This window comes from Ruditapes philippinarum, unplaced genomic scaffold (assembly GCF_026571515.1).
Source record: "Ruditapes philippinarum isolate M1 unplaced genomic scaffold, ASM2657151v2 ctg370_1_1_1_1, whole genome shotgun sequence".
Classification (NCBI taxonomy): domain Eukaryota; kingdom Metazoa; phylum Mollusca; class Bivalvia; order Venerida; family Veneridae; genus Ruditapes; species Ruditapes philippinarum.
This window is the reverse complement of record NW_026852008.1, coordinates 486,119-513,072: the sequence shown is the minus strand read 5'-3', so window position 1 is coordinate 513,072 and position 26,954 is coordinate 486,119. Positions and strand designations below refer to the sequence as shown.

The 26,954-nt window shown below is 34.0% G+C and overlaps 1 protein-coding gene across 1 annotated transcript; it reads left to right on the top strand.

Moving 5' to 3' along the window:
- The first annotated feature begins 6,254 nt into the window (after positions 1 to 6,254).
- LOC132746321 (uncharacterized) lies at positions 6,255 to 12,065 on the top strand. The gene is made up of 3 exons (XM_060735437.1): positions 6,255 to 6,633; positions 7,297 to 7,385; positions 10,499 to 12,065. The coding sequence occupies exons 1-3, from the start codon at positions 6,293 to 6,295 to the stop codon at positions 11,782 to 11,784; spliced, it is 1,716 nt and encodes a 571-aa protein (XP_060591420.1). The 5' UTR covers positions 6,255 to 6,292; the 3' UTR covers positions 11,785 to 12,065.
- Positions 12,066 to 26,954: the final 14,889 nt, after the last annotated feature.

Below are 26,954 nucleotides of genomic sequence, written 5' to 3'. Positions count from 1 at the left end.
GGTCAATATTTTTTGGACTACATGTGCCACAAGTTGAAAACTAAAAATCATTTACTAAGTAAAGGGCAAGAACTTTACAAATACTGAATAAATCCACAAGCAAACCCTAAGGTGCATAAGAACACATGCTGACCAACATTCTTGTAAACTTTCAGGCCTACAAGTCAAATACTTTTTGAGCTATGCATGAACAAGTTCAAAATTGTAAATTTATAATACTGTAAGTCATGGGCAATAACTTGAACAAAACTGAAAAAAATCCACATGCAAAGTCCCAGGTTCATAGCTTCACAGTGATGTTGATCATTATTCCTGTAAAGTTGGTTGATTCTAACTCAAGCTCTCAAAGGACAAATAACACAACATAATGAAATGGTTTTTACTAAGTCAATGGCAATAACTCTACAAATACTGGATAAATCCACAAGCCAAATCCAAGGTGCACAACTACATATGCTGAGCAACATTCCCGTAAGGTTTCATGATTCTGTCAATCCTTTTTCATGACTCTATGTCAAATCCTTCTTGAGTTACATCCGACACAAGTTGAAAATTGCAAAATTATACTAAGTCAAAGGCAACAACTCTAAAAATACTAAATAAATCTACACGAAAATACCCAAGTGCTCAATACACATGCTGATCAACATTCCTGTAAAGTTTCATGACTCTAGGTCAAATACTTTTTGAGTTACATGCGACACAAAAGAGAACGGACGGACGGAAGGACGGACGGACAAGGGTAAATCTAAATGCCCCAAAAAAAGAAAAAATGAAGTTTAAAGTGAAACCCTTTACCAACTGCGCTAAGAGGGATTTTTAATTTACACCTGTTAACAATTATTATAGATATTAAGTATATATTTATATCTTTATTTCCTCCAATACTGAAGAGTTACATGTTATAATGCAAATATGATTCTATATCTACAAAGTAAGAATATAATTTATAACAGATAGTCAATATACTAGTATAATGACTAATAAAGCATAAACCTCCTAAACAAATGACATGATTGTTAACAAAACATTTATCATACATGAAAGTTTACATATGGCAATGAAAAAGCAACATACATTAATTGACATATGACTGTTAGATAATCCTTGGCATGGATAAATAGAACAATCATTCTTAACGATTTTCTGAGATTTCTTTGGCACCGCTGATATTAATACAATATTTCAGTTGAAAATTTGGCAACTGCGATAAAACATTGTATACGTATACACTGAACAAAAGTTCTAACCGATCACCCTGAGTTTTCGCTTATATATGAAAAAGAGTTATAGCAATAGATCCGACTTTTATTTTATTTCGAAGAGAATGAACACATTGAGAATAATAAAATTATAACATTTTTCTATTTAAATAATACTTTATCGATATTTTAAAAAAAATACTTTTATGAACAGCCACTCACCTGTCTGATAGAGGCTCCAGCATTCAACATTCCAACTGCTACGGCACGATCCTGCATCAACATTCGTGCCATGTTTTATGTTTTTTCACTTATACAGTTAACAAGGATTTATGCAATATAAAATTTAATACTCACCACGCTCTCCACGAACATTTCGTGCCAAAATGTGTAAACCGCCCCCTGCCTCCCGCGTGAGTGCATGGAACCGTATTAAATTATTTTTCATTCCACAAATCGGTAGAAAATGACACAAAAATCACCTCTGCAAAATTTTATAAGGATCTATTGACCCGTTATAAAATAATCAAAATTTAAAAAGTGATCGGTTAGAACTTTTGTTAAGTGTATTGTCATTAATATCAAAACTTGTGAACCCACTTAACATCTCTATGAGTTGGTTTTCAATGCTCATACCGGATTAAGTTCAGCAAAGTTCCCATCTAAGTCAGTGGCATGACTGTGACAAAAGAAACACATTCGAATCAGTCTCTGGCTGTATCTGAAATTATAAAACAAAAACATGTTTGAAAGTGTAAGTAGAATGAAGAAAAAAAAATAGTGAAAAATTCTAAAATAAAGTAATAAAGAAAATTCAGAAAAAAATCACGTTTTTTCACTATATAAGTGTATAGTAATCAGTATATTAAAGTTACATAAGCTTCTTGACTGAATTTTTCTTTAGTATTTCATAGTATTTTGTCATTTCTAAATGAATGTTAATAAATATGTGAGAACTTAGGTTATTTAAAGGTCAATGTCTTATCTATATTATTCCACAAGTCTGTTTGGTCACAAGTGTTGTTTTGTCTGCTATGAATTAAATCCGTAAATAACAAAATTATGACAATTTAACCAACATTCAATAATTTCATTTAAAGCTCGAGGTCAAGGTCAGTTCAACCTTTTTGAATGTCTCGTTTGTCCAAGTATCAAAATAAGGCATTGCTTAATCAACAACTTACAATCAACTATAGCGATTATCAGTGAAAATAAAATAATTTGACACTCAAATTCATACATGAGTCAAGGTCCATTTGAGTTTGACATACATTAAGGTACTGACCTTAAATGTGTTGAATCTAAAAATTAAGTTATAGCCAGATAATATAACAAAAACATTTTAGAAGGTCCAAATTGTTGTTTTGTCCAAAGATGAAGATAATCCATTAATTAATTACCAAGTTTCAGTCAACTTTAGCAAAAATCAGAGAAAATTCAATAAATTAACCTTTAAGGTCAAGGTCATAAAAGAGCTAAGGTCAATTTGAGTTTGATATACATGAAGGTATTATCCTTAAAAAGGTTTTTTTTTACAAAGTTATAGCCAGTTACAGCAAAAAAAGGAAATTTCAATAATTTGACCTTCAAGGTCATGGTCATTTATGAGTGAAGGTCTGCTTTACTTGAGGTGAATCCTAAAAGATTATTATGTTCAAGTTTGAAGGCAATCCATTAAAAAATAACAAAGTTATAGCCACTAATAGCAAAAATCAGCAAAAAAAAACAACAACCAAAATCTAGACATTTGACCTTGAAGGTCAAAATCATTTATGAATGAAGGTCAAGATTAGTCTGGTCAACTTGAAATTCTTGTCCCAATGGTTGTTGTGGCCAAGTATGAAGACAATGCACCAAGATCAGATTACAGTTTGCGGACGCCGAAATGACCGTAGTAATACTTCTATTTTTTATTTTATTTTATACTCATACTTGAAACAAAGTTGAAATATTACCTTAAGGCCTCAACAGACGGTAGGATTTAGTTGCACAACACTAATTAGAGATAAGATGTACAATTTTCAAAGCAATACAACACTTGCATTCAGACGTGGTTCTGCATTGTCAAGAGTCCTATCCCTTAAGTACGGTGGCACAAAGGTGACATGTGTGTGTGTGGCCACGAGATACTATGTCGTGGCAGCGAGTTACTAAGTCGTGGCCACGAGGTAGCTAAGTCGTGGCCACGAGATACTATGTTGTGGCCACGAGTTAATATGTCGTGGCCAGGAGTTACTAAGTCGTGGCCACGAGATAGCTAGGTCGTGGCAACGAGATACTATGTCGTGGCCACGAGATACTATGTCGTGGCCACGAGTTACTTAGTCGTGGCCACGAGATAGCTAAGTCGTGGCCACGAGATGATTAACCAATCAGAATACACTACATATATATTATGATTTTTTTTAACTTTATAACTTGCAACATTTATACTTGAAAATACTGAAGATATTCACTTTGAACTTGTCTTTAGGATCACATTAGAAAGTCACCTTCCAAGGCCCATCAGACATTAATTTTGACTATAGCTCTTAGTTTGGACAATTTTGTGATCGAATTGGTCAGTTTGTACGCACTATGGCCTGTTCACCTTGTTAATACGATAACACGAGAAGGAAAAAGTCCTGATTTATTTTATTTGGAAGGGGGACATTGCCCATGGACTGCAGATAGCCTATATGGTAAATCCTTGTCTGATGAATAGTTTAGAAGGGATAATCCATGGTTTATATAATCCAGGAAGATCATTGCACCTGATCAGTACATGACATCTAATAATTTCGAGGTCATTAGGTCAAAAATCAGGGTCATAGTGACGCTAAATGAAAAATTATTGACCAGTCAATAAGTTGTATAAATAACTCATGGCCACGACATAGTATCTCATGGCCAAGACTTAGCTATCTCGTGGCCACGACTTAGTAACTCGTGGCCACGACATTATATCTCGTGCCACGAGATCAATAAAAACACACACACACATGTCACCTTTGTGCCACCGTACTTAAGGCCTCAACAGACGGTAGGATTTTGAAGTACAACACCAATTAAAACTAAGATGTACAAGCAAATCTTAATGTGTGAAGGCTACTATTTCTTGAATTCGTTTACGTAAGGGACAGGACATGTTCTATTTTGAAAATCTTGTCGTACAAATTTCTACAGACCTCCCACAATGACAATTAAGTAACAGATTACCAAATTATCTCTTGATAATGGGTGTAATGAATGAAATTCCAGAACAATTAGGGCTAAAAGGTAAACATAGTTGAAAGATGGGGTAAAAATGATGTTGAAAAACTCTTCAGGAGACCAAAAGTTGTAGTATGTTCGAATCCCAAATTGTTCCGAAAATGAAAATGTCACGGTATTGAACTGGTCTCTAATCAGGGGAGGTAGTTTGTAGACGGCCGGATAGCTCATTCAGTAGAACCGCAGTACGGTATTCCGAGGGTCCCAGGTTTGAATCTCGATCAGGCTGCACATTAAAAAAATTAACAATTTAAAAAAATTGAGGTGTTTCAATCATTACCCATGGAGAGAAAAATTTAGTGAGTAAAGTATGTAAGGGATCAATTGGGAGGGAACTTTTTTAGGGAAACCTGAGATGATTCTACCGTCTGAATGCAAGTGTTGTATTGCTTTGAAAATTGTACATCTTATCTCTAATTAGTGCTGTACAACTAAATCCTACCGTCTGTTGTGGCCTTTACATCTAGACTTAAGGTTTACGAATTCAAGAAATAGTAGCCTTCACACATTAAGATTTGCTTGTACATGTACATCTTAGCTTTAATTGGTTTTGTACTTCAAATTCCTACCGTCTGTTGAGGCCTTTAGGTGAACTTGACGTTTACTTTGAGGGGTATTTACTGTGAACGATTGAAATGTAGAATCACATCTGTCAATAATCGCTGTAAAGTCTGATTAAAAAAAAAACAAACAAACATAGATATATATATATATATATATATATATATATATATATATCTTTTTACATGTACAAAATATTACTATATAAAACAGGTAAACATGTAAATAGTTCAGGATTGTTGTATTTTCCCATCGAAGATCAGTAAAATACAAAGCGGACATTCAATCTCTGACACAGAATTTCACGAATGACCTAACAACAAGTAGTTCTCAAAACAGCTTAAAACTAGCGATTTAAAAGAAAGAAATATTTTAATTTTGTTACAAGTATCCAACAAATTACAACGCATTCAAAGTTTAAAAGTAGCGTTGGCTTATAGAATTGTCAATAAATACACAATCACAAATTACGCTTATGAATATGATTTTAATCAATGAAAATGCTATTTTTAGCGATGTCGATTACCGAATACTACTCAAATAAATCTGACTGCCGAGTAGTGGAATATATAGCTTCTACATGTCGGACTGTTTAGGCGAGACGATTTTCGCTAAATTATTTACTTAAATTTTAAACAACAGGTTTATCCTGAACAAAATACCTCAAAATTTATAAGGATTACAAACCCGAAATGCAATGGAAGTTCTAAATTTAGAATGACTTGATTTTATTCAGGCATTGTTTGTATAACTTCTTCGTGGTGCAGGGGTAACGCGCTCGTTTCTTGTGAGAGGTCTGAAGTTCAAATCCCAGTCGAGGCATCTTTTTTTAAATTCTTTATTAAGTGTCTTTGTTAAAGAAGTAGCCATGATATGCAATGATAAAGTGTGGATGTCATAAAAAATGAACATAAATGATTTTTTGATGCAACTCTAGTTATGCAAAATTCCGTATGTATCAAACTCTGGTGCCTTGCAAGATGAATTATAGTACATAAAAATATACTAATTAATACAAGATAATACATACAGATATACAGTACGATTTAGATTACTACCACAGATCTTGCAGCCCTTTGATTTTTTAATCGGAGAATTGACAACGTATACAGTTACATCTCGACTGGTTCCCTTCCCAATAAATTGTTTCATTCATCGTTATTCATATGGAAAACAGTTAGCATGGGACCAGTCTATATGTTAATTGTTAGATTAGTACATGTAGTTGCACGCATAAAATAAAACTGCAGAAGATTGTACAAATGTGACACTTTTCCATGATGGAGACAAATGTGAATATTCAATCTATTGACACAACAGGCAATGATGAGTATATTGATAATTACTGTGCTCCGTGTTCAAAAGACGGTAAGTTTAAAGAAGGTTCTAAATTCTGCGAAGATTGTGGAACGTATATTTGTTTACAGTGTGTGAAAGATCATTGTAAATTTTCATCTATGGAATCTCACCAGATTTTGGACGACGCAAATCGTGGATCAGAAAGTAGGAACAAATCCGGAACAGAACTTTGTTACAAACATCATGGGCGTATTCTTGACAAATACTGCAAGGACCACGATGAGGTTTGCTGTGGGGCATGTGTTTCTGGCAGCCATAGGTAAAACAACAATTATCTTTTTTATACACCAGTAACAGTAAATGAATTATATTCCATTTTTTGTTTGTTCCCCACGCTCAAGACTATAGTGTGTAATACCGTGAGATCATTTTATGTTTACATTTTCAATTTACGATATAAACATGGGTCACTGAGTTTTAAATTTAACATACTGTATTTATTTTTGCTCGATGATGAAACAAGTTCGCTTATTTGGGTATTTCAAAGATTTTTTCTCTTTTTGTGTCGCCTCTAAGGAGTAGTGGCGACATGTAGGGATCTTTTCTCCTCTGTCTGTCCGTCCGTCACAAAACTTGTCCTGACTATTATGAGGCGACACATGTCATCACAGTTGCTCCTTGTTTATCACATCTGTGCTAATTTCAGTATCCGCTTAAATTTGATATCAGCCTACCTTGAACTTATTTTAGAGATAAATAAAATGACTGTATATGTAGCTTGCAATGAAAATCCGTCGTATACCGCGGTTAGTACCGTGGTTTTTAGTAAAATACCATTGTATACCGTTGTACATGTAGGTAAATTTCATAGAATATTCATAGGTTAGGACGGGGTATATGGTTTAAAATAAGCAGATAATGTACAGCCTTCTGATGATTGAGTTTTTATATTTCGATTTCTGAAAACTTAATTTCTTTTAAGGTCATGTGTTAATATAATGAAAATAGAAGAGGCTGCGAAAAACGTTGATATAAAAGAACAAAAAGAAGCCAACGAATGTATGGACAAAGGTACCAAGTCTTAAATATATTATTGTATTGTGTTGTACTCAACATATAATTGAAAACTTATCATTGATTTTCTGGTGCAAGGTTTGCGTCGATCTGATTAAAAGGAACGCTCCTCTGATCTAAATAGTGCCTAGATGGCAAAACAATTTTGCCAAATATTACACATATATAAGATGTGAACTTGAGTCGGACTGAAGGTTTCATGTTTGTAGATGAGATAGTACATTTTACATGTATATTGTTTAATAGAACACTCCACTGTTTAAAAGTGCATTGCACTGTACGATCCATATGATATTTATTAAAGTAAACTCTTGTTATTATTCTTGAGATTATCTTTCAATGTTGTCTGAATATTTGAGAATACTTCTGACACAAAATGGCAAGCATGCTGGAAATTTATATAGAATTTAAACTATTGACACACTGTTGTTCTGCATTGGTGTACGATGAACATTGGTATAAGATGACTGGTCTTTAGATAATAAGATTTAAAAGGAAAGTGTAATATATCATTCCCACATTTTTGCATTTGTGCAAAGTAACATATAAGAGAATTGAGCTATGTAAGTTATTTAGAAACTATTGCTATCGATGACTTGAATGATATTTAGAAATTAGCTTTGTAAAAGATGATAGCAATGGTGTCAACAGCCCGACTGCTAATAGCAACGCGATTAAATCGCAAAACAGCTGCAAAGGCGAATTTATTTATAAAATTAATTTGAATGAGATAGCGAACGCAGAACACCTTTTAAAATAATTTTCTTTAAGACCTGGATCCGAATTTATCGCTGAATCATATTGTAGATTAAATTACTCATATTTATTACGAATACACACATGTATGTCAACAATTTAAAATAAACCCTTGTACGGGCCCCACTGTCTGACAAGCGAGGTATAATATATAATCTGATAATAATCGATATCTACTGAAGCGTGCAAGGAACGATTATAAACACGCAATGAAATTTTACGCTTAACAATCAGACCAAGCTAAGAAAAATAAAGAAATCCGACCCCAAATCACACTGGAAATATTCATATAGTCTTAGAGCAAACTGCCTTCGACTAATGACTTTTACGAATATTTAAAAAATGTAAATGCGAACACTGAACAGTTAAAGATCCTGTAACGTTTTAAATCTCAAATTTAGATTTATTAATATTGTAGGTTCCAAAAACATTATTTATAAAGATATTACCGAATTTAACATTTCATGTAAATAAAGGGAGGTACTTAGAAATTTATTTTACAATAAAAATGCATATATTTTAATGATTACATATTTATAATATGCGCAAATATTTGCAGTACATATTTTACATATTCTTCGATGTTTGAAAAATGTTTTATTTGCATTATTATGTACATATATATAATTTCACTTAGTGTGGTAAACCACTTTGATCACAACATACAGCATCTTTAGACCTGTTTGAATCTTATGAGACTGATTAACATACCTAATATCCCTTTTACCGAAAATGAAATTTCTAATTCAATAAAAAAAAATTGTAAAGCAGCAAGTAAGTCGGATAATTTCTTTAATCTACAGAGCATATGTTGATGTTGACGAAACTTTTTTATGTAATTCTTGATACCGGTGCATTCCTACATTTGACATGAAAGCTAAAATGTCCCATTTTTAAGGGAAAGGGAAATACTGAATTACCGGAAAAGTGTAGGCCAATTACGATTATGAGCTGTCTTGGGAAATTATTTACCTCAGTTTTAAATGATAGGTTGCCTAAATTTGAAGAAATGTCATCAGTGCTCAAATAGATTTTTTTTTCACTTTTGCCCATATAGCCTTTCTAGCCTAATAGATTTCTAATCAATTGCCAAAAAGTATTTATATATTTTTCATATTTGAAACTTGCATCCTTGGAATGAGTAACTAAGGCGTCAGTTGGATCAAGGTCACCGGTACTAAAAATAGATTTTTACACTTTTGCTCAATAGCCTTTATTTATTGACAGATGTCTTTCGTATTTGGTAGGAAGATATCGTGAATAGTTTTTGGATTGAGTAAGGGGTCAGTGAGTCAAAGTCAAGGGTGCCAAAAATAGATTTCTACATGTTTACTTATACAGCCTTACTTTTTATACATTGGCGTATACAGCCTTTATTTATAGCCTGAAGCTTTTCATATTTGAAAGGAATATATTTTGGATAGTCCAGTGCTAGGAGTCACAAAGTAAATGTCACTTGTAACGACAATAGATTTTTTTACACTTTTTTATACCATACAGCCTCTGTATTTTTTACCAATGTCTCATATATTTACAGGTGGTCCTTTTAGTTCGGATGAAGTTTGGGGTCACATGGCTCAAGTTAAAGTATTGCATTTTCATGTAAAGATACTAGTATTTGATGAAGTTGAATATTTTTTAACTTCATTACAATTCATAGAAATGACTTGCCAACTTATATTTTTCACAATTACAAAACGCCACGATTCTGTCAAGTTATATAACTGTGCCTACAATTTATTTGGCAATATTTCGTCCTTAACTGAGTGAGTGGGTAAACATTTTTTGAATAATTGTTACTGACAAGAATCTGAGTCGGGGCATTTGTGTTTAATAAACATGTTCTTGTTTTTTAATGGTTTTTTGTGTCGCCTATACGGAGTAGTGGCGGCATATAGGGATCACTTCTCCGTCGTCTGTCTGACGTCTGTCCGTCTGAAACTTTACAGGATTCATCTGTAGCTAAAGTCCTTGCGCATATTGCACGGGTTTTCCGGTTGGTTGTTTTTTGGCCGAGTTATGGCCCTTTGATAAAAAGGTGTTTTTTTCTGTGTGTTGCCAGATACACAAAAGCTTGTCCGGACTACTCCTTATAAACTACTGGTGCAATTTCATCCAAACTTTACAGGAGTGATCAATACAAAGTTCTAGTTGTGCACTGTTCGTCTGTCTGTCCGTCTGTCACAAAACTTGTCCCAACATGAAATTGGCTATCATGAGGCGACACATGTGATCACTGATCGCTCTTGTCTTTACATATATTTATATATAATTATTCATGATAATCATATTTATATGATGTAGTAATTTGTCGTACAAATGGAATAATATATATGTTCTTTTCTTTGTAATAGTAATAGCAAAGATTATAGCGGAACAAGATGAAAGAGGGTTGCTTTTATCATTGATCGATCAGGAGGCATTTGTCATTCTAAAGGACATAGATAAGCAGGAGGAAAGTATCATCAAAAGAATTAAAGATCTTGCAGAGGCGTCTCGAAAAGAAGTGGTTTCCAGACATGCTAAATTTGAAACGGATATAAAGGCTGATGTCAAGGAGTTAGAGTCGGTGTTGTCAGTATCTGAGGAAGTTTCAAAAAAGTTAAATAACTCTAACTCGAGTGCTGTACAGGCATTTGTCTGTGTCAGAAAAAGTAAAACGGTAGCTAAAAGCGTTTCAGATACATTGGAGGAACTATCTAAATGTCGCAGTTTTTCAATTGATTACTGCTTCAACAATGAGCGAATACAAAAGTTTGTGGGTATGAAGTCGCTGGGTTACTTCGAAGAGACTGCAAATATACCGTATAAGGCTAAAAAGCAAGGAATGATCAATGTAAAGTTGGAGAAAGATGGAGACTGCATCATAACTGGTATTTGTTTTCTTGAAAATGAAACCATTATCATTGCTGACTCGAAAAACAAAAAACTTAAAATGTTGAATGAAAATTATGAGATGAAAAATAATATTGCATTGGCGGGATATCCTTCCTCGTTATGTAATGTAGGGCCACATGAAGTAGCAGTTGCTTTAAGGAATGAGGGAAAGGTTCAGTTTGTATCTTGCGATGATACATTATCTTTAGGATTTTCATTTAGTACTTCTCAAAGATGTGCAGGGCTGTATTTTGACACAAAACATGACGAATTGTACGTTTCCTGCGATAGCTGGGCACAATTTAGTACATCCAAGGTACGCGTGTTTACAAAAACCGGTATTCTCACCAGAACCTTCGAAAAAGATGAGACAGGCAAGATGTTATTTCTTTACCCCAAGAATATCACTATGGAGCCTATTACAGACACAGTATATATTGCAGATGAGCGGAATGGAATTATTGCTTTACACAGAAATGGTAAACTTAAGTGGAAATACCAAAGCCCTGAAGTGCGTGATTTAGCAGGAATATGTATGTTACCGGGAAACCAAGTGCTAGTTACAGGCTGTTCATCCAAAAATTTAGTTCAAGTTGGAGATGACGGTAAGGAAGTATGTGAGCTACTTGGTGCTTCAGAAGATCTGCCCATTCCATATACTGTGGTCTGTGATAAAAGGAATTCGAAAATTATAGTAGGAGGCGCCTCGAATGAAATACATATCTATGCATTACGGACGGAGAAAACGATATCTAATGTATAGGTAAAAGTAATTTTAAGTTGATAGTTTGTGAACAAACTATTCATACTGTTAGAAAAGGTGTATGAATCCGTGTATTAACAATTCTAATATGTAGATAAAAGATGTGGAACAGACCTTTAGAAATTTATACACAAACAATGTTTGAAGTTGTTGTTGAATTGCTTAAACTAAATAGTTTTGTTTGATTTGTGGTATTAATCAGATATTATGATTATTATCATTTTTTTGCAATTACCTATTTAACATAATTATGTATCTTATCTAAATGGGAATAAAGTAAAGCTGCAAAAACAATGGTTTCTACATTAATACATTAAATATGAGTTTTAACATTTTTATACACCCGATTCAAAAACGGATCGGCCGGCGGGCGGCGTCCAATTTTGTCCGGAGTATATCCCCTATACGCATAGAGGAATTTTAATGAAACTTCGGGGGGGGGGGGGAATGTTATTGACGCCACACGGTGCATTTCTAATTAGCGACGTAATACACCCAGTGTAGCGTAGTACGTTACGCCACATGTACATCAATCGTAAATTTACACCGATGAAAGATTTTTGCACATGTATTTATACCCCCGCAAAACAAAGTTGTAAGGGGGTTATACTGGAATCAGCTTGTCCGTCCGTCCGTCCGGCTGTCCGGCTGTCCGTCGGTTTTTTCTTGTCCGCCCAATAACTTAAGATTCCTTTGACCCACAGTCTTCATATTTGGCATGGAGGTTAGTCATGATTAGTAGATGACCCCTATTGACTTTGAGGTCACTAGGTCAAAGGTCAAGGTCACAGGGGCCTTGACTTCAAAAAGCTTATCCGCCCAATAACTTAAGATTCCTTTGACCTACAGTCGTCATATTTGGCATGGAGGTTAGTCATGATTAGTAAATGACCCCTATTGATTTTGAGGTCACCAGGTCAAAGGTCAAGGTCACAGGGGCCTTGACTTCAAAAAGCTTGTCCGCCCAATAACTTAAGATTCCTTTGACCCATAGTCTTCATATTTGGCATGGAGGTTAGTCATGATTAGTAGATGACTCCTATTGATTTTGAGGTCACCAGGTCAAAGGTCAAGGTCACAGGGGCCTTGACTTCGAAAAGCTTGTCCGCCTAATAACTTAAGATTCCTTTGACCAATAGTCTTCATATTTGGCATTGAGGTTAGTCATGATTAGTATATGACCCCTATTGACTTTGAGGTCACCAGGTCAAAGGTCAAGGTCACAGGGGCCTTGACTTCAAAAAGCTTGTCCGCCCAATAACTTAAGATTCCTTTGACCCACAGTCTTCATAGTTGGCATGGATGTTGATCATGATTAGTAGATGACCCCTATTGACTTTATTGACTTTGAGGTCACCAGGTCAAAGGTCAAGGTCACAGGGGCCTTGACTTCAAAAAGCTTGTCCGCCAAATAACTTAAGATTCCTTTGACACACAGTCTTCATATTTGGCATGGATGTTGATCATGATTAGTAGATGACCCCTTTTGTTTTTGAGGTCACTGGATCAAAGGTCAAGTTCATAGGGACTTTGACTTCAAAAAGTTTGTCCACCCATTAACTTAAGATTCCTTTGACCTACAGTCTTCATATTTGGCATGGATGTTGATCATGACTATAAGGTGACCCATATTGATTTTGAGGTCACTGGGTCAAGGTCACAGGGACCTTGACAAAAAAAGCTTTTCTTCTCAATTGCTAAAGAATGTCCTGTCCGCAATGTATTGATTTTGACATTTTCACATTTGAAGCATGTAGAATACATAACTTAGCAATGCACTGGCTTAGTAACCTCAGATTTGGCAGGGAGGTTGTCCTTGAGCTCTAAATGGCCACTGTTGATTCTGACAAAGTGGTATGCGGGGTTATTCACGCCATGATAGTGGCAGTTCTAGTTTTCTTGTTTTACAAGAAAATGAAAATCAACGAATTTAAGAACCCACGAAAATGCCCTTTTTGATAAAACCACGAAATTTCATGCCCACGAATTTATATGAATTCACGGTATCTCCTGTATGCATATTTATAATGCTCACATCTCTGCAAAAAGGTTTTGTGACGTGCGTATTTTGTGACACTGTTGCCCTTGTTAAGAAAGGCTTATGTTACGAGCTAAACGCAACAGTGAAGATAACGCAGCAACAAATTTTAAAATTTTTAATTAACGAAAAACAGTAATTTACAATATTACAAAAAATATGAAAGTAAAGTTTAACTTACAATCGTCCACGATTTAAATTTAAAATGCACGTCACGTACACTATTTACTTGTCACTTCACAAAATTAATAAACATTGATGGTATAAACTTAAAAAGTAACTTAAATTACGAGAATTTCATAATTTAATGTGATTAACTATGTCATGGTACTAAAGAGTCCCGGTTGAATGATACTGAAAACTATAGCTGGCAAATAACATTTAAGCGGTCACTCGATCACGTGTCAGTCCGTTTGACACTTACCGCCTTGCCAATCCACTTTCAAAGGAATACCGCTTGTGTAATATTATACAATTATTGACTAGTTAGCCATTGAATATGATGTGATATTCACCGGCAGGTGACAGATAGCCTCGGTCAATATGACTTTCTGCCGGTGAATATCACATCATATTCAATGGCTCACTTGTCAATAATTGTTTTATTATATGAAAATGCTAAGAATTAAAAACATTCACAAAAAGTACAATCTTATATACATTGTACAATTTGTACAATGTACAAATTTTGCCTCGTTGAAGCGCGGGAAAAAAAAGACGCACGTGTTAGGCGTGCAACGACTTCACGAACGCTGCGCATACAAAAGTAATTCAAGTTTATACTCATCATTGCGGGGTAGCCTTTAAGTATAATAGTAAAGTGATGATATTTTAATCGAGAAATATGCCAAAAAGAACAAAACCAATAATTATTTTTTAATTAACACGCGTAATTAACAGTCCACGGTGTATGGTCATTGAATATTAGTCTCAATCTATTTTTAGACTGGGAAAATCCAATTCAGCCAGTGAATATGATTTTATAAAAATTTCTGTTGACTACAGTTTGTACCAATGAGATTGCAGCTATTTTAGATCATATAATAATATGTAATACATGGGTAATAAAATTGTATCTTTAACACCATGCTGTTTCAATTTAAATTACTGATGAAAAAGTCATTGTATGATACCTTGAACAGGACTTTTGGTCATTGAATTATTAGTCCAGCTAACTTTGTATATCTGTTATAAATATCAATTCACTCGGTAACTCGGCAAGCCTCGTTACCGCCCAATGGGCGGGTCCCCTCGGGACGGATATTCCGGTCCGAACCGCAACATATGACATATATTATTAATCTGATATCGTAATTTGAAAGCTTCATTAATATATTGACAAAGCATAATTGTTTCTTTATTTTTATCACTTTGTAATAATTGAGTAAACTTAAACATACTTGGTCTATTTCTATAATAATTCTTAATATATATATTTCTTAAATTTTCATATGCAGGACACTTAAACACAAAATGGAACTCGTCCTCAATTTCATTTGTATTGCAAATTAAACAATATCTTAAATTACGCTCTACTCTTTCACGTGAATATCTACCTGTCTGTATTCTAAGATTATGAGCTGAAATACGCAGTTTTGTCAAAGCTATTCTTAGTTTTCTTGATACAATATTTTCTAAATAAGGTGACATTTCAAAACTGTCCTTTACTGATTTATATAAAAATAATACATCATTACAATTAATACTAGCTCTCCATTCTTGTAAATATTCATCTATTAATCTCTGTTTAAAAACGACAATAAAACAATTTTGATAAGCGCTTTAAGGGTTTAACCATACATAAAAAAACCGTATTTTTCTAAAAGACTTCGTACATTTGCAAACCAGTTTGTATACCCTATATTTATATCAGACATACATGAATTAACAATTGTAGTTATAATAATATTACTTGAACTTATTATCTTAAACCAAAATTTTACAATTCGGACATATCTGTTTATATACAACGGATATCTTCCAAGTTCACCATACACAGTTACGTTACTAGTAGATTTTCTGACACCAAGAATAGTTTTACAAAATTTCAAGTGAAAACCCCATACTTCACTTGCATACATTAAAATAGAACCAATAAAAGAGTCGAACAACTGTAGGGCTATTTTTGGTTTTGTTTCATATTTTTTCAAATTTGCCACTAAATTATTTAGGGCTTTTAAACTTTTACCATACAAAGTTTGAGTATTTAAGTTAAAATTTCCTGTATAATTCAATGTGACACCTAGATAATTAAAATCATTTACAATTTCTATATTATCTTGACCATATAACCAGTTTTCTCCTGCTCTAAATATGTCTAAACGTTCACCAAATATAGAACATTAATCTGATAAATTATTCCTAGTAAACCTCATTGGTGTCCCTTTAATACTGTAATGATGAGTTATAGTTAGGGTATCAACGAATGTGGCGACAAGGGTCAATCATAGGAAATTAATCGAGACGGAACAGCTGCAAAAGACCTCTCGTATGCTTCTTTTTATAAAAGCAAACTTATATTATTATACTTCGAGATTAATGCGATGTTTCTTACTTTTAGAGCTCTTGAAATAAATAAAGACAGTCTACACAATATTTTGTGATTATTACAGTCTAACAGTTCAATAAACTTGAACATATCAGGACGATTTCTGTAGTACTTTAGGACGGGATATATAATTTTCTCAAGTTTTCATATTTCTCACATATACACACAAAATGAAAATCGCCCTCAATATCGTCTTTGGTACATAATAACCTACTTACTATCGTTTATTTCTTGTTTTTATGGCGACCCTGCTCTTTGGCTAAACAGTGCGAAGAAAGTCTAAATTTAGCCAATTTAAGACATTTCTGAATTTGTTATAATTAAGTATTGTCAAGACATTTCAAAAGTTTGTTTTATTTCTTTTATATTGAGTCAATGCCGTTGATATATAAATGTCTTTAGTGTGTAATAAAGCACTTTATGTTAACAACAGATGTAGGAAAGCACCAGACATCATTAAACCCCGTCTCTTGTAACATAGTCTTGACAACCAACTCAAATAGAAAACTATGAACATAATATAAAATACAATTCTTATCGTGTAAATTGAATAGTTTGAAAACATATTTTATTATTTTTACTTTTCTATTTAAAATTAATGGAAACGTCTCGTTTCACCAAAAAGTGCATAACTGGGACCGTTTGTTCTCATTTTTAAGATATTTTCTATGAAGTCGCTCTAGCTTTCCTGCTTGGCTGAATCCCCACAGTTCAGAACAATATGACATTATAGATGTTATAATAATCAAGCACCCTCATACCGATCGGAATGATCGGCTTTTATTATTGGCAACTATAAAAGGCTCGAGAAGTTGCTGTCGCCCTTTCACAAAATCTCATTTCATTCAGCATCGAAAAGGTTAAAGTTTATATGCAGTGGTATTTGCATCTTTAAGTAAGAGCTAATGCTTCTATGCCTTTCCAAAATGAACCACCACTGCTCATTACAAAGCCTAGGTAATTCAAGTTTTCAACAATGTCTATGTTCTGGCCGTTATATGTGCAAGCCTGATTTCTTGGTAATTGACCACCCTTTTTAGTCTTTTCAACGTTTTAAGTGTTAGGTGCCATATTTTACAATACACCTCTAATTGGTTAAGATTGGTTTGAAGAGCTTCTGGCGTTTCGCTCAACAATTCACTGTCGTCTGCGAAAAGGATTAAGTGTATAGATAACTGGTCAATATCACACTGGCCATAGCTTTCGCAGAAGCGGTGGGTCTACCGGTGCGGCGATGGAGAATTCGTCGCAGAAGCGGTGGAAAAACATGGCTGTCGGATAGTTTTTTGCTGGTGTCGGTAAGTTTATGACTTATTTTTACGTTATGTTTTTATGTTTAACTGATAACACCTAGTGAGACTGGAGCCCACATATGTACTCTTCCAACTTATTACACGCATGGGGTGCAAATCATGACCAGTTATGCAAACACTTCTGTACAGTTTGACGAGGGGACGCCACTTTTGACTAATTTTGGTAATAACACGTACAAATGTAATCAAAACGACCCCTAAATACATTGGCATCGCATCGTATGTATGATACTTTCACAAAACATTTATATAATTGAAATTTTGAAAATTGTCCCTGCCTATTTGTAAAAGAATTGATCGAAAATGATTACAACGCAGATGGCGGTGGATTTGATTGCAACGCAGTGCGGTGGGCCGATACCATTAATGTCTAATTTGAGGGTTTATGTTGTAACAACGCACTTTTAATGAAGTGCAACTTTTTAGGTTTCTTTGACTTCACAGAAACGTGTTTATTTGGTGTTTAAAACAGTATTATTAAATACAAATAGATGTCCGATTGTATATATAAATATATATACAGTGTAACTTCTTAATTCCGAAATTTCTAAAATCCGTAAAATCCGGAAACTTCTGAAATCCGAACATTAAAATGGTAAAAGTCCTATTAATTTGCTATTTTATTTATTTAATTAGCTTCATATATTTGTCCTTTTTTACTAGACATAGAAATATTGTGAAAAAGTGAAGAATTCGCGCATCTGAAAGTTTTCTTAGTACATCAGTATCACAGCAAATTTCCAGAAAATGTTTTTCTTCCGTTTTTGTGTCATTTTTGTCATCAGGAATATCGAATAAAACGTCCATTTCTGTTTCCTTTTGATTGTTAATCCGTTCTTTATATTTAGAAGGTGTTTTAATCAGCTGTCTTTTTGCTTTCTTGGCGCTAGAAGTTGGAGTAAGAATTCTTTATATTTTTGTGGCGTTGTCAATATTCTGATGGATGCTATTTTGTAGGGTGACTTTACTTCTTTTTTTTGTTGACCGTTTCATGGATTTCTGACTTTCTTTTTTGTGAAGCATACTTGTTTCTTCTTTAATGTTTTAGAGATGAAACATAAAACCTCAATTTCTTCCGTGACATTATGCTGTACAGGTACAATTTCTGACGAAAAAAAAAGAAGAAACGATTAATAAGAAATTGCTGATTAAAACATCAAAAGTTTATCAGTGTTCCCTTCTTTATCATGCACATACATGTATTTATCCTCTTATAACTTACGCTATGTCATGTAGAAAATAAGATAATAGTGTTTAAACTCCTCGAAACTTTGGAGGTTTATAATTATTATAACTATTTATTAATTGTTTCCACAGTGATTTAAAAAAACATATCAAGAAGGTACATTTAAATTTCGAAATATAAAGGTCAATGTTATTATCTATGAACATTTAATTAGTATAAATATCTTTATTTATACTTAAATCTCAGACACATTGGAGCTGCAAAAGCCTTAAAGGTGGAAACCACCAGATGAGCCAAAATATTTCAAGAACATCAATAGTTAGAAAACATACTACGATTTTAAGAAAGTTAGAAACATTCAAGATCCAAGTTATATTTTACACTTTATATGCGGTTAAAGTCTGATTTTGCAGTGTTTTATCACCATATTTCTACTGCGTTACTAACGCAGTAAGAACTGTTTTTGCATATGTTGACCACTTTTTTGGTAATGTTTGTAGATTGTAGGTGCCGATTGCACAATGTAGGTAAAGTGCATTTCTTATTTATCCATTTTTGTATTTATCAGTATCATTCATCCATTGTCCAATACCTGCCACATATTTTGCTTTTAAATACATTTTCAAACTTTTCATGAAAATAAACATGAATATTGAGGCGTGCTGCTTTAAAATCCAAATAAATGTATATTTATTAATTCCTACACATATACTTATCATATATTTCAATAAAACTTACATATATGCTGTTTTGAAGAAAAAGTAGATATTTATACGTCAGAAATATACACACGATAAAACAAATTAAAATTTGTTAGAAAAAATTCGCACATCCTTCAAATCACCTTGCAATTTGTTCTATTTCCAATATTTTCACATTATCCTTTTGTCCACAGACGACACGAGTCATCTATTAAACATATATTACTGGTACTTATTATATATTTTCATCATATTTTTATTTTTCAACAATATCAAACTTCATCTTCAATATACAAACACACTATGTGAAAACATTTAAACTATCGCCGTTTTATTTATTTACAAAATATTTCAACAAATTCAAGCGTGGCACTCAGCTCTGTCGTATTTAAATGCGTTGCGCTATGAATGTGACCCAAATGACTCCGATTATAGCAAGGCTGGTTCAAAGCGCATTTATATACAGCATATCTGAGAGTCATTTTGTTTTCAAAAAAGCGTATATTTACTTTCATCTATATATATAACAACTATATGTGTTAGGATTAACAAATATATATTTCATTTGTATTTTAAGGCGTTTGGAGCTCAACTCCTAAGTGTCTATGATTTTAACGTTAAAAAAAAGACATAAATGAAATCGCGCCCACCGCACTGCGTTGCAATCGAATCCACCGCCGTCTGCGTTGTAATCAATTTTTGTCAATTCTTTTATGAAAATGGTAATATCAATTTCCAAAAGTTCCAAAATATGGTTGTTTTGTGTAATTATCATACATACGATGCGATGCCAGTGTATCCAGGGGTAGTTTTGAGTACATTTGTAGTGTTATAAACAAAATAAGGCAAAAGTGGCGTCCCCTCGTCAAACTGTACAGAAGTGTTTGCATAACTGGTCATGATTTGCACCTCATGCTTGTAATAAGTTGGAAGAGTACATATGTGGGCTCCAGTCTCACTAGGTGTTATCAGTTAAACAAATAAACATAACGTAAAAATAAGTCATAAACTTACCGACACCAGCAAAAAACTATCCGACAGCCATGTTTTTCCACCGCTTCTGCGACGATTTCTCCATCGCCGCACCGGTAGACCCACCGCTTCTGCGAAAGCTATGGCCAGTGTGTATATATTTCCTGAAGGCATACTTCAAGGTCATTCCCGAATTGGCAAAATAGTAATGGCGAAGTTAGCTCCGCTTGAAATCTGATAGGGCGTTTGCGTGTTTAACACAGATCGTACGTCACTATACATGGACCTTAACAATATAAGTAATTTCCCGTCATACCAGAGACCGTTTCTATATATAGTGTAAAAGCACTTCTGATTGTCAACAAAAGCACATTTTTTGAAGCATATTAGTCTTCTGTATGATAGTAGATAAAAAGAAAATGGCGTCAGTAGTACAGTGACCTCATTCCCTGCGGTCTGGAGACCGCAGGGTATTGGTACGCGTATGGAGGAGCACGTGACCTGTTTTCGGTACATGGAGGAGCATGTGATCTGTAAACCTTACATGATTGGTTAATTGACCCTTTCGAAAACCTGGCTAAATACCGTTTGCCGGTACGTGACGAATTTACCTCTAGGGAATTAGCAGAATTACATCTAATTAGAAAAAACTTTTACGTAAATTCTTTTTTTTCTAAAAAATTTTTAAACCGTTTAAAGGGTTGAAAAATTTGAATTTGATTTTTTTAAAAATTTATCAATGTTTTTTCTTTATTATCTAAATTTTTACAGAAAATTTAATTTTTTTATACAAAAATTACAAAATTAAAACCTTTTCGTTTGGGTTGGCATTCCAAAAAAATACAGATATTTTCTGCAAAAACTTTTGTGTTAACTTTTTTTTATTTTGCTGGGAATTTATTCATAAAAGGTAGGTTTTTTTAATAATTTTTTCTTAAAACGAAAAATTTTTTTATTTTCGCCCTTTCCCGGGCATCAAGGGTACCAGTTTCCAAAGATTGATCGACTATATGTTGTCCCCCCAAACAATGTTGAAAATACAATAAATGTAGTTAAATGAAATATCTTATATCATTAAAAATGTTCCCCGCAGGAAACCATTTTACTTGTTAGTTTTGGTCCATACTTTCATGCTCTCTTATTATTCCTGTAAATATTTAACCCGGCAACTTAGTAGCGTGATTCCCCTATAATTGTTTGCAATATTAGGTGGTTATTTTTTGTGTCGCCTCTATGGAGTAGTGGCGACATATAGGGATCATTATTTTCTCCGTCGTCTGTCTGTCCGTCTTTCTATCTGTCTGTCCGTCCGTCCGTCCGTCACAAAACTTGTCCGGACTACTCCTCATAAACTACTGGTGCAATTTCAGGAATGATTAGTACCAAGTATTGTTGTGCATATCATCAGCATTTTCCGGTTCAATGATTTTTGTTCGAGTTATGGCCCATTTCTATTTTTTAAAGTTTGTCCGGACTACTCCTCTTATACCACTTATGCAATTTCAATGAATCTTTACCGGATTGATCTGTAGTTCAAGTCCTTGCGCATATTGCATGGGTTTTCCGGTTGAATAATTTTCGGCCGAGTTATGGCCCTTTAATTATAAAGGGTGTGTTTTAGTGTGTTGCCAGATACACAAAAGCTTGTACGGACTACTTCTCAAAAACTGCTGGTGCAATTTTATCACAACTTTACAGGAATGATCAGTACATGTACCAAGTCTAGTTGTGCAAATCATCGGCATTTTATGTTTCAATGAATTTTGTCAAGAGTTATGGCCCTTTAATTATTTTCATTTTTTTTTAAAAGTTTGTCTGGACTACTCTTATACCACTTATGCAATTTCAAGGAATTTCTACAGGATTGATTTATAAGTCAAGTACTTGCGCATATTACACGGGTAATCCGCTTCAATGATTTTTGACCAAGTTAAGGACCTTGAATGAAAAGGATGTTAATAAAGTTTGTCCGGACTACTCCTCATATACCATTAATCATGCAATTTCAGTGGAACTTTACAGAATTGACTGGTAGGTCAAATATTTGTGCATAATACACAAGTTTATCGCTTGAATGATTTTTTGGTTGAGAAATTGCCCTTGAATAAAAAGGTGCTTTTTTGTGTTGCCAGGTACACAGACGTTTGCTTGGACTACTCCTCAGAAACTACTGGTGCAATTTCATCAAAACTTTAGGGGAATGATCAATACCATGTCTAGTTATGCATCTCATCAACTTTTTTCGTTTCATTGATTTTTGTCAGAGTTTTTGCCCTTTCATGATTTTAGTTTAGAAAATTGTCCGGACTAATCCTGTTATACCACTTATGCAATTTCAATGATAGTTTACAGGATTGATCGATAGTGATAGTTCAAATTCATGTGAATAATACACAGGTTGAATAGGTTGAATGATTTTTTGCTGAGTTATCGCTATCATGAGGCGACACAATGTCATCACTGATGGCCCTTGTTCAAAATAGGTATTATTAATCCCTCTGATCACTGACTTGGGATTCTACCTGCGTCAAGAATTTTGTTGAATATTAGTTACAACGGTTCGGAAAGGATATCAATACACTCTTTGAAATATTCATATTGTCTAACCCAGCGGCTTTGTTTCTGTTCAAATAGTTAACAACTTTATGCAATTCATTCTCCGTAATTGGCATGTCTAGTTCCTCGAATGTAACTTCCTCTGTGTTAATTACATTATTGCCAAATTCGCGTAGAAACTCTTGTTTATCGTCGTTATCTTCCACATTTTTGTCCAGGGATTTAAATGATTGTAAAAGTCATCTAAAGTAACACTCTCATCGACTGGATTATTGCCCTTTTTAAACATTTTCGCTTTTTTCACCGCAATCGCTTCTGTGTTTGTTTTCGCATTCCTTATTTATTAAACCACCTTTTTGCGCTCGGTCATTTCACTGGCGAGAAAGGTTGAGGTTTTTACCTTTACTGTAATTATTTATAAATGTTGTTTTTATAAAATTCTAAGTATATGTCAAGTGTTCATCCGTGCTATTCTAAAGAAACTAGAAACTTCGACGGGAGCGATAGCGACAGGAGAATGTTTCTAATTTCTGTAGAACAGCTACGGATGAATACTAACATACTTAGTGTCAAGCTTTATTTGGCATCATTATTATTCACTTTATTACGTCACTATCACACCGTACAATGAAATGGGCAGACAGCAGTTCAAGCGTCGACAGCTGTACCATTACATACATGTATATACATGTCGGCGCAGAAAACACAATTCACGGACGGTAAGTGTTCATCAACATATCCCAACTGTGTTCGAGTAAATCAATGTTATGGATTTATAGTCAACGTCCAAAGGAGCATGCTAACGAATTTCTGGCCCTGTGCAAGCTTTACTTCACGTGAATTTTGACTGAATATAAACACACTATCCGTTGAGATGCGGCATTTTTATTTTAAAGTCACAAAAACTTATATTAAAATATGAATTGGGTAACGTAAACGTGTTTGAGACAACACCAGTTAAACAATGTCCTCTGTGTTCAGATACTGGTGATTTTAAAAAGGATGTAAAATATTGCATTGATTGTGGGTCACATCTGTGTGGTGAATGCTTAAAACACCATAGTAAGTTCCCATTATTCAAAACTCACAAAGTTTAGGATAACCTTGAGTATCAGACGATCGCAGAAGATGAGAATACAAAACTCGTTTATTGTGCAGGTCACTAGGGACAGGCGACAGAAAGTTACTGCAAGGACCATGATGAAATATGCTGTGTAATATGTGTATCTATCAAACACAGGTATGTACATCTTTAATACTTCATAATAATTATTTCATTAAGTATACTGTATGTGCATTTTATCTTGAATAAATTACGGTTCAGAGTGAAAAAAAAAATGTTTCAGTTATGATTTTTGGTGGATTTGGTGCAACTGGACATTTTTGATGTAAAAATATCCTTCAAGTTATAAAAATGTTCTTTTTTAGGTCATGTAAAAACGTTACTATAGAAGAAGCAGAGACAACGGAGGTACATAAAACTGGAACAAAGGAGCGTCTAGACTGATGTTGGAAAAAGAAATAAGGAGCAACAATATTACTGAACTTGATGAAGAAAAACTAAATGTCCTTAATGAAATCGACAGTTTTCAAGAAAAAATAATACAAAAGATTAAAACGGTGGCTGAAGCCTCTCGTGAAGAAGTGTGGTCTAAACATGAAGAGTTAGTAAACACTGTCAAACAAGACATCCGGCAATTAGAAACAATCGCATCAGTTAATTACAGAGGGAAGTTTAAAAACATTAAATAACTGCTCTGTCAGAGTAAAAAGAAATTGTTTTAAGTGTCAAATTTTTCAGATTTAAACAGAAACAGGGAATGTAATCTTAAATTATGTAAAATATCCATAGCAACAATAGACGTCTTTAGCACCCAATGACTTTACATAGCATTCAGTGACCTGCCATAGCAACACTTGGCCAATATTGGAACCATTGACTTCTACAGCAACCATTGACTTCCAAAGCAACCGATGACTTTCAATAGCAACCGGTGACTTTCAATGACAACAATAAACTTTCCATAACAACCAGTGATTTACATAGCAACCATTTACTTTCCATAGCAACCACAAACTTCTTAAGCACCCAATGGCTTTCCATTGCATCCAGTGAATTGCCATAGCAACCAGTGACCAATTTGCATCCATGGACTTTCTATAGCAACCATTGACTTCCATATAAAACACTGACTTTCAATAGCTACCAATGACTTTTCATAGGAACCATTGACTAGTATAGCAATCTATAGCAACAAGTGAATATGCATAGCAACCATTGACTTCCATAGCAACCAGCGACTTGATGGCAACCATAGACTTCTTTAGCACCCAATGACTTTCCATAGCATCCAGTGACTTGCCATAGAAAATATTGATTTTCCATAGCAACCATTGACTTTCTATAGCATCCATTGTCTTCTCATAGCAACCAGTGACTCATATAGCAACCATTAACTTTCCATAGCAATCACAGACTTCTTTAGCACCCAATGACTTTCCATAGCATCTAGTAACTTGTCATAGCAAACATTTACTTTCCAAAGCAACACTATGATTATCTTTCCATAGCAGCCAGTGGCCAATATTGGAACCATTTACTTTCCACAGCAACAATTGACTTTCAATAGCAACCAGTGCCTTTCCGTTGGAACCAATGACTTTCCACTAGTGATCAATATTGCAACCATGTACTTTCCATATCAATCATTGACTTTCATATCAACCACTGACTTTTCATACCAATAAGTGACTTTCCAAAGTTACCAATTACTTTTCATAGAAACCAATGACTTCCATATTGACTTCCATAGCAACAAGTGAATTTCCATAGCATCCAGTGATTTGCCAAAGCAACCATTGATTTTCCATAGCAACCATTAAATTTACATAGGAACCATATACTTCCATAGCAACCAGTGACTTTCTTCAGCAATCATTGACTTCCATAGCAAATAGTGATTTCAAATAGCAATATGTGACCCTCATAGCAACCGATGACTTAATTCCATAGCAACCGTTTGCTTTCCATGACAACCATTGACTTCCATAGCAACAAATGATTTCATATTCCTGAGAAAACATTAACTTTCTATAGCAATGATTGAATTTACCATTGAATTTCACTGACTTCAAAGGAAACACTTTACATGAATATTGTATAGCAACCAGTGACTTTTTTTAGTAACTATTGTTTTCCCTTAGCAATAGCAACCAGTGATGTTTTTACACGTGCACTACACAATATATGAACTGTGTGTTATCAATCTAATTTTTAAACTATATTCTATAGTTCTGCTTTCGTTTATTGTTAACAATATTATTAATTTGTTCCTTCTCATGAACATTATTCAGATGACCGATATTAGGGTCATCATGGCCTCTTGTTTTGTTTAATGATTATTTTCACAGGATTTACAGTTCGAATTCGCTGTTCCTTACATCAATATTGACAAATATGGGTGTCTAAAAGCATACTTCATGTATTAATTACCTAAATATTTAACCACCAAAACAATTACTTATATTTGATCAATTCAGCGTAAAAGCATAGTGGTAGTGTTCACTTCGTGAGTGTGGAGTGTTTTTGTCGCCATTTCGTTACACTATTACATAAAAGAAGTGTTTTATAGTGACTATTTTGTTGTTTGTATACTTTGCAGATGAAATAGGAAATTAATATTACGATTTCATCTTAACACAAATGTAATCGATGAACTTCAAGTATCTGCACCATGATTCCCAATTTAAATAATTGTTGTATCATATATCATCAATTAGACAGTCAAAAGTTCCATATCAAATCAATTTCTGTCCAAATGTCAAAAACTTGATTGTATAAAATAAAGATGTCTTG